Source organism: Aethina tumida, chromosome 2, assembly GCF_024364675.1.
Source record: "Aethina tumida isolate Nest 87 chromosome 2, icAetTumi1.1, whole genome shotgun sequence".
Taxonomy (NCBI): domain Eukaryota; kingdom Metazoa; phylum Arthropoda; class Insecta; order Coleoptera; family Nitidulidae; genus Aethina; species Aethina tumida.
The window spans coordinates 7,807,191-7,821,131 of NC_065436.1; the positions used below are offsets into that span (position 1 = coordinate 7,807,191).

The following is a 13,941-nucleotide window of genomic DNA, read 5'->3' on the forward strand; positions in this document are numbered from 1 at the left end:
AAGCCATACAACAACATATCGCTGATACATCCTGGGGATTATGTAACGTTATAGTGTTTAGAATTACATGATGTGTTATACGTAATGATATCACAAAAATACAAGCAAGGTGCGTTCTGTTTATGCAAATTTGATATATAAACAATATACCTCTTGGCGGTTGCTAATGTATCAGCCAATTGTTAGTTGCGGGTTAACATTTCAATTTAAGTAATAACAACTCATTTTTTTAGGTCGTGATATCGAAAAGAGTAAAAGGTTACTTGTACCAAGATTAGTTCTTCTAAGAAAACCATTATTTCCATTATGAATTTGTTCAGTACCTGTCTAGGTAATACTCTCAAGTATATATAAATATATTTTCTTGAAACCTTCTATTAGTCTCGTCTCTTTATTTCAGGTAAAAGACTAGAAAAGAGTAGCCAAGATGTCGTACATGTTAGCTCACCTCCAGAACGGCTGGCAAGTCGACCAGGCCATCCTTTCGGAGGAAGACAAAGTTGTGGTGATTCGTTTCGGTCACGATTGGGATCCTACTTGCATGAAAATGGATGAGGTGCTCTACGGCATTGCCGAGAAAGTTAAGAACTTCGCCGTTATATATCTTGTGGATACTACGCAAGTGCCGGACTTCAACAAGATGTACGAGTTGTATGATCCATGCACAGTGATGTTCTTTTTCAGGAATAAGCATATAATGATAGATTTGGGGACAGGAAACAACAATAAAATTAACTGGGCGTTTGAGGACAAGCAGGAGATGATTGACATTGTGGAAACGGTGTATAGGGGGGCGAGGAAGGGCCGCGGTTTGGTCGTAAGCCCGAAGGATTATTCAACAAAATATAGGTATTAAATACGGATAGTATGTACTAAGAATAAATAAAGAATTACAAAATATATTTATCATTATTTTAAATCCAAAATAATCAAAAATTAGTTAGATTAAATGTGATTATAAAATTAAATATAATTATAATTATGTAATCCTAAGAACATACATAATATGTTAAAACAAGGATAAAAAGGAATTTATAATCTGATATAATTGCATCCATTAATGTGTGAGTAAATCCTCTCTCAACTCTTCCATCATACCTCATTAATCTACTTCTTAAAACGAGAACTTGTTGACAATGATCTTATTCGTGCATGTTTGATTAGAACAAAAACTGATTTTAATACTAATTATAAGTTGTATACAAAGTGTATTGTACCGGTACAGCTATTACTGCTGATATAAAAACCTCATTTGGAATTCACGACTCTTTTTATCTGATAATAAACAATACAATATCTATCGCTAAGTTAATTCAAGGATTAATTGGACACACTGTACATTTACTTATTGCAAGTAATTAGATATTATGATTTATGAGGTACCAAGGAGTGTAACTTAAATAATACCATGTATAAAATGATCTGTAATTATTTATTAACACTGATATTCAAATAAATTAATTACATGACTACTAATTTTCAGTGGGGCAATTGGGTGTACATTAGGAAAAAAGAAATATGTCATTCGACACATAATATGGTATTTTATTAATGAAATTTCAAAACAAACTTATTACAATAATTTTAAAGCACTCCCAGTAAAAATGTTGTTCATTCAGTGCAGTGCAGCTCACAACAATAAATTGATTTTCAGTTTTTAAGACTGCAGTTCGTTTCGTTCTTTACATCAAACGTTTGATATAGCAGAAATTTTACGATTTGAAGTAAAGAGTATACTGCCGGTGCTGACGACACGATTGTGCCTAGCTTTGATCTTCTTCAGAGCTTCCTGCTCAGCTATTACATTTCTTTCGCTTTGTGCCTTTGTTGTTTGAAGTAAACAAGTCTACCTTAATATCACTCTAAAAATAAATAATAATACGAAATATTGAAAAATATTGCTGTTTATTATAGACATATTTTAGTTTAAGAGAAATATGTATTATTGTTATTAATTAATTTTGAGCTAGACCTCAGACTACAACATTGTAACAACAACAACAACAAGTCTTTCTCATAAGTTTTAGCGTAGCTATCCTTGATTAGGTCGTTATTCGTTTTGATTGTTGCATTAACTTTTGGCACAATTTATTAGGTTTTCTTATTAAATTGATTTTTATTACCTAAACCTTCTTTAAACAGAAGTTTCTAAAACATCTTCTTTTCTTGTAACTTGTAAATCTAAATAATAGCAACAAATAATATAAAAACAACAGTGGATAGTCCAAATTAACTAACAAATCAACAAAAAAATGAAATTTTGGAGTTATTTTATGGAAAAAAATTGTTATATTCTATTTTTTAAATAAGTTAGATGATAAATTTCCAATTTCATTTTAATCAAATGTTAATGTGTATCTGCAATTATAATATATTACAGGATTTAGAATGAACATGAATTTTTAGATGTGGAATATTAACAAATAAAAATGTTTATGGTTATGCAAGGTAATCTACATTTTTCAGTATCTGTCGGCTTTTATTAAATACGAAGATAATAATTAGCAAGTTAATAAAATCATTAATAGGAGTGATTAAGATTATAATAATTTTAGATTTTAGTACACAACTTGGGTTATTAATATGTTAATGCAAAACTATTGTTAATATTAAAATTTATAATATCCTATATTTATTAAATGTAAAAAACATAACAACAAATTTTAATGGAGATCCTGAAGAATATTTTGAAACTAAAAAACAATTTGTGAATAATGACCTTGTTACACATAACTCGATATTAGCTAAATCGAATCGATGTTATCACCTTTTCAGTAGATAATCATTTCCTCTGTTTAAGGAAGTGAAATTTGAAAAAGTTAGTTGGTATTACAAATGTGACCTGAACAAGTAAATTGATTTTTGGATCATCTGAACTCGAAGGAGGAGAAGTGGGAGAATGGTATATTACATTCGGTCTAAGAACCTACAAAAGTACTGTGTATACAAGAAAATTAAAGAATGTACTCTCTCTACATTTTTACACTCTTTTCAGAAGTAGTGTAAAACTGTCATTATTCTATTAATCTTCGAAATAAGCTAAATTTTTAGAAGAGTAAGTACTAGGGTTGGCCAAAATAATAATAATAATATTTCCGACACTGAAAAATTGTTACCTAGGCACATTTAAAAAATACTTTTCGAAGATGAACTCTTAATTTTAATTGGAAGATTCCCCTAATCTCAATTTTAAATTTTTTCTTCAGTTCCATATGGCGAAATCCATATCTCGCCATTATTTGATCGAAAATTTCAATTCAAGTTTCTTATAGAAAACTTAATGCTCTACAAAAAAAGTATCTTAAATTTTTTTTTATAACTCTTACCGTTTAAAAGATATCGGAGTTCAAAATTTGTAGAATTTAACAAAAATTCCTTTTTTACTTCTAAATTTTATAACATGCAGATAAATAAATGTTATAAAATGCGCAACAAATATCTTTGTGTAAAATTAAATGATCTATAAAAGAGGGCTCTAGTTGTTAATCGATTACTCTAACCTTTCAAAAGATATTCGCGTTTGAGTTCCAATGTGTACTGATTTTAATACTTTTTTAATAAATATCTTAAATTTATCCATCCATTTTGAAATAAATGTTATATATTTCAGAAAAAATAAAGTTATTTATTTAAAAAATATCATTAAATAAATCACTATACAAAATTTTATATTTTGAAACTGAAAAAAAAAAAAATATTCAGTTATAAATTTTGTGAAAAAAAAATGAGTTACAATTTAAATAAACCCGTTGAAAAATATTAAATCACACTACTAAATTGTTATAAGAGCAAATTGTAAGACATAACTGTAATTCTATCAAAATAAACTCAATTTTTTATAAATATTTTAATTAAGATTCGAATGCTAATATCTTCTAAATAGTTGGAGAAATCTATTAACCACAGAAGACGTTTAAATATAAATGTTGGAAATTTTATAATATTTGCTTATCCACGAGTTATAAAATTTTGGAATAAAAAAGAAATTTTTGATCAATTCTTCAAACTTTGACCTCCAAAATATTTTAAACGTTAAGAGTTGTAAACCTTTCAGTTTCCTATAAAAAGTGACAATAGAAATTTTCTGTACGATTAAGTAATAGTGAGATATGGATTTTACCATATGGGACTTAAGAAAAAATGAAAAACTGAGAGGAAGATCTTCCTATTTAGAGTTCATTTTTAGAGAGCATTTTTTAAAGGTTTCTAGGTACCAATTTCGGATGTTAAAAAAATATATTCGATTTTTTGCCCCACCCCAGTAAGTACATTATGTGGGCAGTACATTATGAGGTTAGGAACTGCATACTTGGTACTTCTAATATTACCACTTCCAAATTTGAGGGATGACATTTTATAGAGTTTCTTGAAAGTTTTGCTACAACAAAACAGTTTATCAGTTTAATATTCTAAAAACATATTTTTGGTATGTTATTATGAAGTGATTAAATCATGCACTTTAATTTAATCATTAAAGATTATATAATTAATCTAATAGGAAATCACATTAAACAATGTAGAACTGCGCCCACCAATAAATAATAAACATCTGGCTTCTGTATCAGTAGTCGAAATGCTCTGAATTATATACCCTTTAACTAGTTTTTAATAAACGACAATAATTTATAAGACAAATGGTTGAGAAAGTCTTGCTTATGCAGATAATTAAATATTATAGATACAATAAAGGCCCATTAATAAATAACGTAAACTATCTCAGTGGAATGTTTATTAGGTGAATTAACGAGTTCTCCTGGGTTCTTGCTATAATTAAAATGTACAGTTAAAAAAAAGAAACTCGATATGATTTAAACGGCATTCAATATATTTTTAAAGCAATGTAAATCACATAACATTATAGTAAACCGATTAAATTCCGAAGTAATGTTTCGCAATGTGAAAATACTTTGGAGGAATTTTGAAATCAATTTATTTTCTTTATGATAATTGTATAATAATAATAGTTTATACGAGTACATCGGTAAATGTAATAACAAGACACTTAGCCAATGTTTTTTCTGAATATTTTTGTTCCAATTCTAACAAAAGAATTATGTCAGTTGTTACAGTTTTGAAATGTTCATTCAATTGCCTCTTTTATTGTTCATTGTTGTAAAAATTAATAATGTTTGAATTAAAATTATCAACTCGATCTGGTTTTCACATTTATTGACACTCCGAGCAACAATTATATGCATGTTTATGTGTTTTTTTATTATTCAAATATATTACGGGCTATACAAGATCATGACAAAATATAAATACAATTCAATTGTAATAACAATTAATATACAATCGGATAGTATTTGTATTTATTTAAATTTCAATGTACCTGATGCACAGTATATAAACATTGAACTTTTCACTAAATCCATTCAATTTCTCTTATAAGAAATACACAGCACTATACGTCAACTGTACAGCTACAGATGTAGTGCTATAAGTATGTCGGTGACGCGAACGCACGAGATTTCACCCATCCAAAAAGTGTCTAAGGCGCACAGCACACTGCGCGTGCGCCTGTCATGAGCATGTCGGTGACGCGAACCAACCAAGAAGTGCCTAACGCGACTAAAGAAGCTTTCACTTCAAAAAATTTTGATATAAAATTTATCTGTCTAAAGAAAATACTTAAACAATGTATTTAAATTCTATTAAACAAATTACATACATAATTATTTGGAGTATATTAATATATTATGTTATCATATATGTTCAAATGATGATTATAATCATCCATTCATGTTAATGTGTATTATACAAATCCCGCAATTAAAAACGAGATTCAAAAACAACAAATCTGGCTAGGAAGGAAAAGAACGTAAAAAGGAGAACAAAATTAATGACCCTGTTACAATTAAATGTGGACGATATATAATGTTTTATAATATTTATTTTATTTATTTCATAATAAATTTTGTAGTAAATTAAAGGAACGGAATTAATAAAGTAGATTTGCCAATTGAAAATGCCATTTATTTCTTTTTGTGGTCTTTAATTAATTAAAAAAAGTTTAAAATTATTGTTTATAATAAGGGATATCACTTTATTTGAATGCTCACAGTTTTTATATACAAAATAAATTTTGCTTTGTATTATAGTACGAATTTTATTCATGGTGTATGATCCCATATTAGAAGTAAATAACGTTTGATATTATCATATCCACCGGAGCGTTAAACATTCAACGTATCGAATATTCAATTTCATATTGAAGAATGACGTCCACGATTTTCCGACACTTAAAACCATTTTAAATGGCTCATAAATAGTTGGCAATCCCTGTAATTGAATTTATATCATTATTTATTATAAATTACATTCTTTGCGGATCGGTGTTTTATCGAGGTTTTAATAATCGTGACTTGTCTGTCTGATTGTGAGCCACTTTAATTATGATTGAATCGATTATTTATTGATAAATAAATATTCATATATGTAGTTAGGAGTTTACTGTTTGAAGACAATTAAAGTGATCATTAAATCTGATCTATTTCAAAAACGGTCGTGATAATCAAAAATAATCAAGTTTTTTTTTATTCCAAATTGTGTAAATAATATAAAAAATCTTAAAAAATAATCAATGCTAAATAAGGCTCATTGTGCTCTCATGTTGCCTCTAATAAACACTAAAGGTGACAATAGGACCCCATACCACAACGCCCATTGTTAGGTGTACAAAATCATTTTCATAGGTGAGGTACTGCCTCATCTATGTAGTCGTCACTGATTGAAGCAAAAGTTTCAGAAATATGACAAATAAACAATTTTTGAATTTTAAATTTGAGGTGCTGAGGAGAAAAAAAATTATTTTGATTTTCTTTATTATTGGAAGTGTTCTAACTGCCCCTAAATTTTGAGCACCCATGTATAAATACATCAATTTAATGTAGTCATAAAAAATTTGTTTGTATACAAAATGCTTTCAATTACGGATAAAAACTATTGTGAATACGTTTACAACTAATAAATGTTTATTTATAATAATTTGCTTTATTTATTTACTAACGGAGTCATTAAAACAGATACTTCGAATCACAATAAAGAGTTTTAAGTGGTTACTTAGAATCTCTATTTAAAAATCGTTTTATACTGTACCTTAATTTATGGTATTGTATCGAGAGACGCATGTACCGTTAATCCAGGCCCAGTAGCCTAAAGGGATGAACAAAAACGATTATATAATTATGTTTCAACCGGTCAATACAAGAAGTTACAAATGGGCATAAATCAATCTGGCTGATAAATGGTTACTGTAATTCAGATTGTTATTTTGATCGCAGCGATCAAATGGGACATAATGAAATGAAAAAAGTTCAATCAAACCTAAAGTAAACCGATTTAAAGATATATCTTTGTTTGTTGTTTATTGTTAATCGAAATAGATCGTCTACTTAGACATTCGACAACACGTTTCTAAAGTAGTTAAATGTGTGTTCAGGAGCATGTTTTATTTTGTTACTTATACTTTGTCTTTTAATAATGTATATACAAATCAATACAATACAATACAGATAATTTTAATAGCGTAAGATGCAAATGTATCAGTAAAATGTAAATGGCTACATATTTATGTATATATAATACCAACAATTTAAAACATTAAACGCATAGGATTGGTTTTACATTAAAAAATTGGTGACGATTATGTCACTGATCGATTGTCCCAGAATTACTTCACAATATAGTAGTATAAATATGAGAAGAATCGTTGCCTGTACCTTTAAATGCCGAATTTACGATCGGCAATACTAAACAATACATGATATATCAAGATCAGCATGACATTTGAGACAGTTACAACGGACATGTCCGGACAGCCATGATGTACTTCTTATGGTTATTTTATTTTTTCCGTTTCTAAAATTGTTCAACTGATAAATTGCTGCTGGAAACGCAGCATGTCGTCTGCATGCATGATAGAATGTGCTGCTTATTAAAATTGCAGCTACTGTTTAAGATAGTACTTGCGACGAATGCACATGTTAAGACGCGGCTGCGTTACACCCTTTTTACATAATTATACAAATGTCATTTAGACCTTATTTATTATTAGTTCACCAAATTGACGATTTTAGTTATTAATATAATTGTTAATTGTGATAAATAAGCTCCGCATATTCTAATACAACTTTGGTGATTACCTATTAAAATATCCTATAATAAATTAAGTTTCAAAAATCTTGCAGCACCCTGTAAATTATGAATTTAGTTGTTTAAATTTAATTTACACTGATTATAAAAAGACTCTCCCTCAAACATCAAGACAAATCACGAAGGAAATTTGTTGTGTATCACTAAACTTTTAATAAAGTTCAAAAATGTCCAATAACTAATGAAATTTGTTGAGAAATAATCTTTCTGAAGGAGGAAGGTTGGTCACATATGCAAATACCATCAGCCACCACAAGATATATTGTAGCTGGTTGATTACTACTTTAATATTGTTTAGGGTATTACTTAGACAACCAAACATCAAGCAGCTTCTGGAGACATTATATGGCCACATACCCCCCCATCAGAAGATTAGTTGCTAGTCGATTACGATCCAGAAGACATTTAAGAGTGACTGGGTTATTATTTAGACATATTGGCATTGGCGTATGTTCATCAGAATTGGTTATTACCTCAAGGATTAAATATTCTTTTTTCGACAAAATTATTGGTGAGTGATGACCATCCAGTTCGAGTTTAGAAAGAAAGTGGTGCCCAGCCACTTTTGTCAACGATAATTCAATTTCAATTCAATATTACAATTTCTTATTCATACATATTTTATTTACAACAATGTAGGCCAACGTCGAACCGAAGCTGTTTGAGATATTCTTAGAGAGGCTGAAATTGAAAGAATAGAAGTAGCAACCACCTTCTCCGGATATGAACCCATCTGAGAACGTATGGAATTATTTATCTGGATGGAATTTATTGATAGTCTAACACATACGTGTAAATGCTTTATTACAAAGCAAGAGTAGAAATACGAGGTATTCAATTAAATTGTTATTTGGCGTTCGCTTGTGGATTGAACGCCTATTTATACTGTCTGCTGGAGTAAAGGATGGGTGTACGAACACGGGTGGTACACTACAGAAATGCACTTGAGTTTGATAGGTTTATTAATCACTGTGATACACATGGAAGCTGATCCAGACGGAGGAGTACGGACGAGAGTTGACTGAGAGTGACTGGGCCGTGATTGAGACGGATGACAGACTGAGAGATCGAGTCAGGGCGCTAAGGCTATTTAAAGGGTGTCCAGGCACTTCCACATCTGGTGGGCCTTCGTGGAACACGCACTTTCTAACGCCACACATGTGTGCCTCAAAGGACAGCACTTTCTACATCTGGCAAGTCCTCTCGGTACTCCACATCTGGCGAAGCTTCCCGGAATACAGAGTTCAAAACATCATAAAATGTAACAACGCTAAAGAACCCAGCAAAACACAATTCGAGAAATTTCCGTGGGGCCTGGGCCCTACATCACCCCCCTACCAGTGATGAAGTTCACGAAAATCCGGCTTGGTACCTATCTACGAATCGAACTCTTCTGTTCGATCTGCGTAGACTTGTTCCTGTAGGTACTGGTAACGCATGTTGTTGGTTTGGTTCCTGTGGTGTGTCCTGATTGGAACCGGGCTGCGCTGTATCCTTGTTCTTCTTGGAATTGTCACTGGACGGGCCTGGTTGGGCCGTATTGTCCAGTGTTGCTGGTCTATCTGGTACAAAAATATACGTATTCCCCACATCGGTATGCACATATTCCTCTGGGATATTCTCTGAGAGAGTATGTGCTGGTTTAAGACGATCTACATTCACCGTGACATGACGTCCGCGGATGTCCAAGGTGAATGTCTGTTCATTCCGCTTAACCACCTTGTACGGTCCCTCATATGGCGGTTGTAATGGTGCTTTAGGACCATCATTGCGTAGGAACACTTGGTCTGCCGTGTGAAGGTCCTTGAAGACGAAAATCTTCGTGTTACCATGACGGCTTCCACTCGTTGGTTTAAGGTTACGCATATGTTGGCGCAACTCCTTAATATAGTCGGAGGCGTTTTCGGTGTTTCGCTTCTGGAAGTCTCCTAGGAACTCTCCTGGTAGGCGTAACGACTGTCCATAGACTAGGTCGGCTGCAGTACCTTCAAGATCGTTCCTCCATGCAGTGCGGATCCCTAGTAGTACCGTTGATAGTGCTTGGGTCCATGTGCTATGCCGATGACACATGATCGCTGCCTTTAACTGTCGATGCAGGCGTTCTACCATGCCATTTGCTGCTGGATGGTAGGCAGTTGTCCGTAGATGAGTCGTACCTAGTAAACTATTAAGGTGTTTAAATAGATAGGATTCAAATTGTCTGCCTTGATCCGTTGTTATACGCAATGGTGTACCAAACCGCGCGATCCATGTGTCATAGAACACACGAGCCACCGTTGAGGCTTCCTGATTAGGCATGGGCACAGCTTCCGGCCAACGAGTGTAGCGATCCACCATAGTTAAGCAATACCTGTTCCCCTCGGAATAGGGCATGATCACAATATCCAGATGTACGTGTTCGAATCTTTCTGCCGGTGGTACGAAATTACCAACTGGTCCTGACACGTGCCGGGTAACCTTCGAACGTTGACATTGCTCACACGTACGAGCCCATTCTCGGCAGTCAGCTTTGATGGATGGCCATACGAATCGTTGAGTTACCAATTTAACCGTGGCCTTGATTCCGGGATGCGACAATCGGTGAACTGTGTCAAAAGCAGTTCGACGGAAGTTCTTCGTGATGAAGGGCCTTGCTGTCCGTGTCGACACATCGCAATATAGTGTGGCCGATGAATTAGGAATGTTTACCAATTTAAGATCGAGTCCTGATTCTTTATCTTCGAGGTAACGACGGAGTTCCGTATCATCCCGTTGTTCCGAGGCAAGAGTTTCATAATCTAAGATACAGTGAACTTCCTCCACTCGCGAGAGCGTATCTGCGACAACATTGTCTTCTCCCGAGATATGTCGAATATCGGTGGTAAACTGACTTATGTAGTCTAGGTGACGAAATTGACGTGGCGAGCACTGGTGATCCTTTTTTCTGAACGCGAAGGTGATCGGTTTGTGGTCAGTATGGATTGAGAATTCTCTTCCTTCGACCATGTGCCGAAAATGCCTTACGGCTTGGTAGATTGCGAGCAATTCTCGATCGTAAGCGCCGTATTTCATTTCAGCAGGGCTCAACTTCTTCGAGAAAAATTCTAGTGGTTGCCAGTCATCACCGATTTTTTGTTGCAAGGACGCACCAATCGCAAAATCCGATGCATCAGTGAATATTGTCAATGGTGCACCCAATGCAGGATGAGCAAGGAGTGTAGCTTGCGCTAGGCACTCCTTTGTATCTTCAAAAGCCTTGATAGCCTCTGGTGTCCACTTAACAGGCGTCTTTCCCTTCTCGTTACCTTGCAGAAGTTGATTTAGCGGTGCTTGAATATGTGCCGCTTTCGGCAGAAACCTTCTGTAAAAGTTTATCATGCCGAGAAACTGCCGAAGTTGCTTCACGGTGTGTGGCTGCGGGAAGCTACGAATTGCGCTAACCTTCTCGGGTAATGGACGAGTGCCCGTGTCTGATACTAGGTAGCCGAGAAATCTCACCTCGGATTTACCGAATACACATTTTCCCGGATTTATAACCACTCCGTAACTCTTCAGGCGTTTGAATAAGATCTCCAAGTGTCGTAGGTGCTCATCGTGAGATGATGACGCTACAAGAATGTCATCAATATAGGCGAAACAAAACTCGAGACCTTGGAGTACTTCGTCGATGAAACGCTGAAAAGTCTGAGCTGCATTACGTAGTCCGAACGTCATAAAATTGAATTCAAAAAGTCCAAACGGTGTGGTGATGGCAGTTTTCGGAATATCTTCTTCCGCGACTGGTATTGGTTGAACGCTCGCACAAGATCGATGGTCGAAAAAATAGTCTTGCCACTGAGTGTTTGAGCGTAATCTTGGATGTGTCTCACCGGATACCTGTCAGGGCAGGTTTTCGCGTTGAGAGCACGGTAATCGCCACATGGTCGCCATTCGTCTCCAGTTTTTGGGACCATATGAAGAGGCGAAGACCACGGACTTTTAGAAGGTCGAGCGATTCCAAGATTTACCATCGTCTGGAACTCTTTCCGAGCAGCCCGCAGTTTGTCCGGGGCAAGTCTTCTTGGCCGTTGCGCGACGGGAGGCCCTGGTGTGGTTACGATGTGATGTCGTGTGGAATGCAATACCTCGCTCGGTGCTCCTCTGGGGCGTGTGATTTCTGGATACTGCTGCAATAGGTCGTGGTACGGTGTTGAACCTGCAATAGTTTTGATGCTCGGTCCGTTGTACTCAGTTACCTCTCCGGTTGAAGTAAGCTGGGTCACTTGGTCTAGAAGCCTTCGACGTCCTATATCCACTAGCAGTCCAAAATGCGCTAAAAAATCAGCACCGATGATAGGCTTGGAAATATCAGCTACCACAAAACTCCAGGTGAAAACTCTCCTCAGGCCCAAATTAAGAGTCAAATCCACTGTACCGTAAGTGTGGATTACTGTTCCGTTCGCGGCTGTCAGTTCGTACGTGGATCTAGTACGCGGCTCTGGCAGATATGTACGTGGATACACACATAAATCCGCCCCTGTATCGACGAGGAACCGTTTTTGGGTAGTCCGATCCGTAACGAATAAACGGCGCGAAGTTGTAGGGCTGATCTCGTTCGGCGCCATTAACGAGTGCCCGAGGCGTTTCCCGCGCTGTGGTACGTGCACGGCTGCTTGCACTTTCTTGCATTTTCGGCAAACTTCCAATGATACCAACACACCCCGTTAGCATCTCTCGGTCTACTGGGACTTCTTGTTCGCGAACGGGATCTCCCACGTCGATTATCGCGTCTCCTCGATAGATCATTTCTAACGTCCAGCTGGTTAATTTGCTGTGATGCCAACTTCTCTTCGACCCGGATTAGCCTTTCAAGAATACGACCCATCATGTCCATACTATTTGGTAAGCTGGCGCTCACTGCCCTCGAATTCGAGGCTTTGATGATGTCAAAGGCGCGATCACCGGTTTCCGCTGCCTTAGAAAGTGGCACATTGGGATCCATGCTAACATGCATACGAACATCAGAAGGCAAACGGCTCTCCCAAATCGTTTGCAGAAGCGGCTCGGGTACATCAGGGCCTGCCAGACTTTGTAGACGCCATAGGAATACTGACGGTTTGTCGTCACCTATAGTTTCTGTTTCCAGAAGTTGCCGTATCCGATGTTCGTGTGATAAAGTAAGGCGACTTACCACTCTCTCCTTCAAACGTGAATACGATTCACTGTTTATTGGCGGCTTTATAAGGTCTTTTGCCAATAGAGACACGCTAGGGCTTAGTGCGGCGAAAGTCTGTATAAAACGCTCTACAGGATCGTCTAGGTGGGCAGCATCAAACCTCATTTCCAACATGTCGAACCAAAATTCGGGTTCACTTTCCATAAATGGTGGTAAGGTGATGGTTCGGGTCGTACGGGCGTCACCGGTGGTTTCGGCGCTGTTAGTGGCATGTTGATCGGCATTGGCTGGCATTTTTCACAAAATTTTTACTCACAACAGATCACGTCGGGGTCACCAATTTGGCGTTCGCTTGTGGATTGAACGCCTATTTATACTGTCTGCTGGAGTAAAGGATGGGTGTACGAACACGGGTGGTACACTACAGAAATGCACTTGAGTTTGATAGGTTTATTAATCACTGTGATACACATGGAAGCTGATCCAGACGGAGGAGTACGGACGAGAGTTGACTGAGAGTGACTGGGCCGTGATTGAGACGGATGACAGACTGAGAGATCGAGTCAGGGCGCTAAGGCTATTTAAAGGGTGTCCAGGCACTTCCACATCTGGTGGGCCTTCGTGGAACACGCACTTTCTAACGCCACACATGT

At 35.8% G+C, this 13,941-nt stretch overlaps 2 protein-coding genes across 2 annotated transcripts; one reads left to right on the forward strand and one right to left on the reverse strand.

Annotated features, from left to right (window-relative positions):
* The first annotated feature begins 427 nt into the window (after positions 1-427).
* LOC109600792 (thioredoxin-like protein 4A) lies at positions 428-856 on the forward strand. Its single transcript, XM_049963075.1, has one exon. The coding sequence runs from the start codon at positions 428-430 to the stop codon at positions 854-856; it is 429 nt and encodes a 142-aa protein (XP_049819032.1).
* An 11,880-nt stretch (positions 857-12,736) lies between these two features.
* On the reverse strand, positions 12,737-13,582 carry LOC126264474 (uncharacterized). Its single transcript, XM_049962615.1, has one exon. It carries the CDS (start codon positions 13,580-13,582, stop codon positions 12,737-12,739), a length of 846 nt encoding a protein of 281 aa, XP_049818572.1.
* Between the last annotated feature and the right edge of the window lie 359 nt (positions 13,583-13,941).

Excerpts from the sequence above, each read along its gene's own strand:
- LOC109600792 (XM_049963075.1), top strand. The coding sequence starts at position 428 with ATGTCGTACATGTTAGCTCACCTCCAGAACGGCTGGCAAGTCGACCAG.
- LOC126264474 (XM_049962615.1), bottom strand. The coding sequence starts at position 13,582 with ATGCCAGCCAATGCCGATCAACATGCCACTAACAGCGCCGAAACCACC.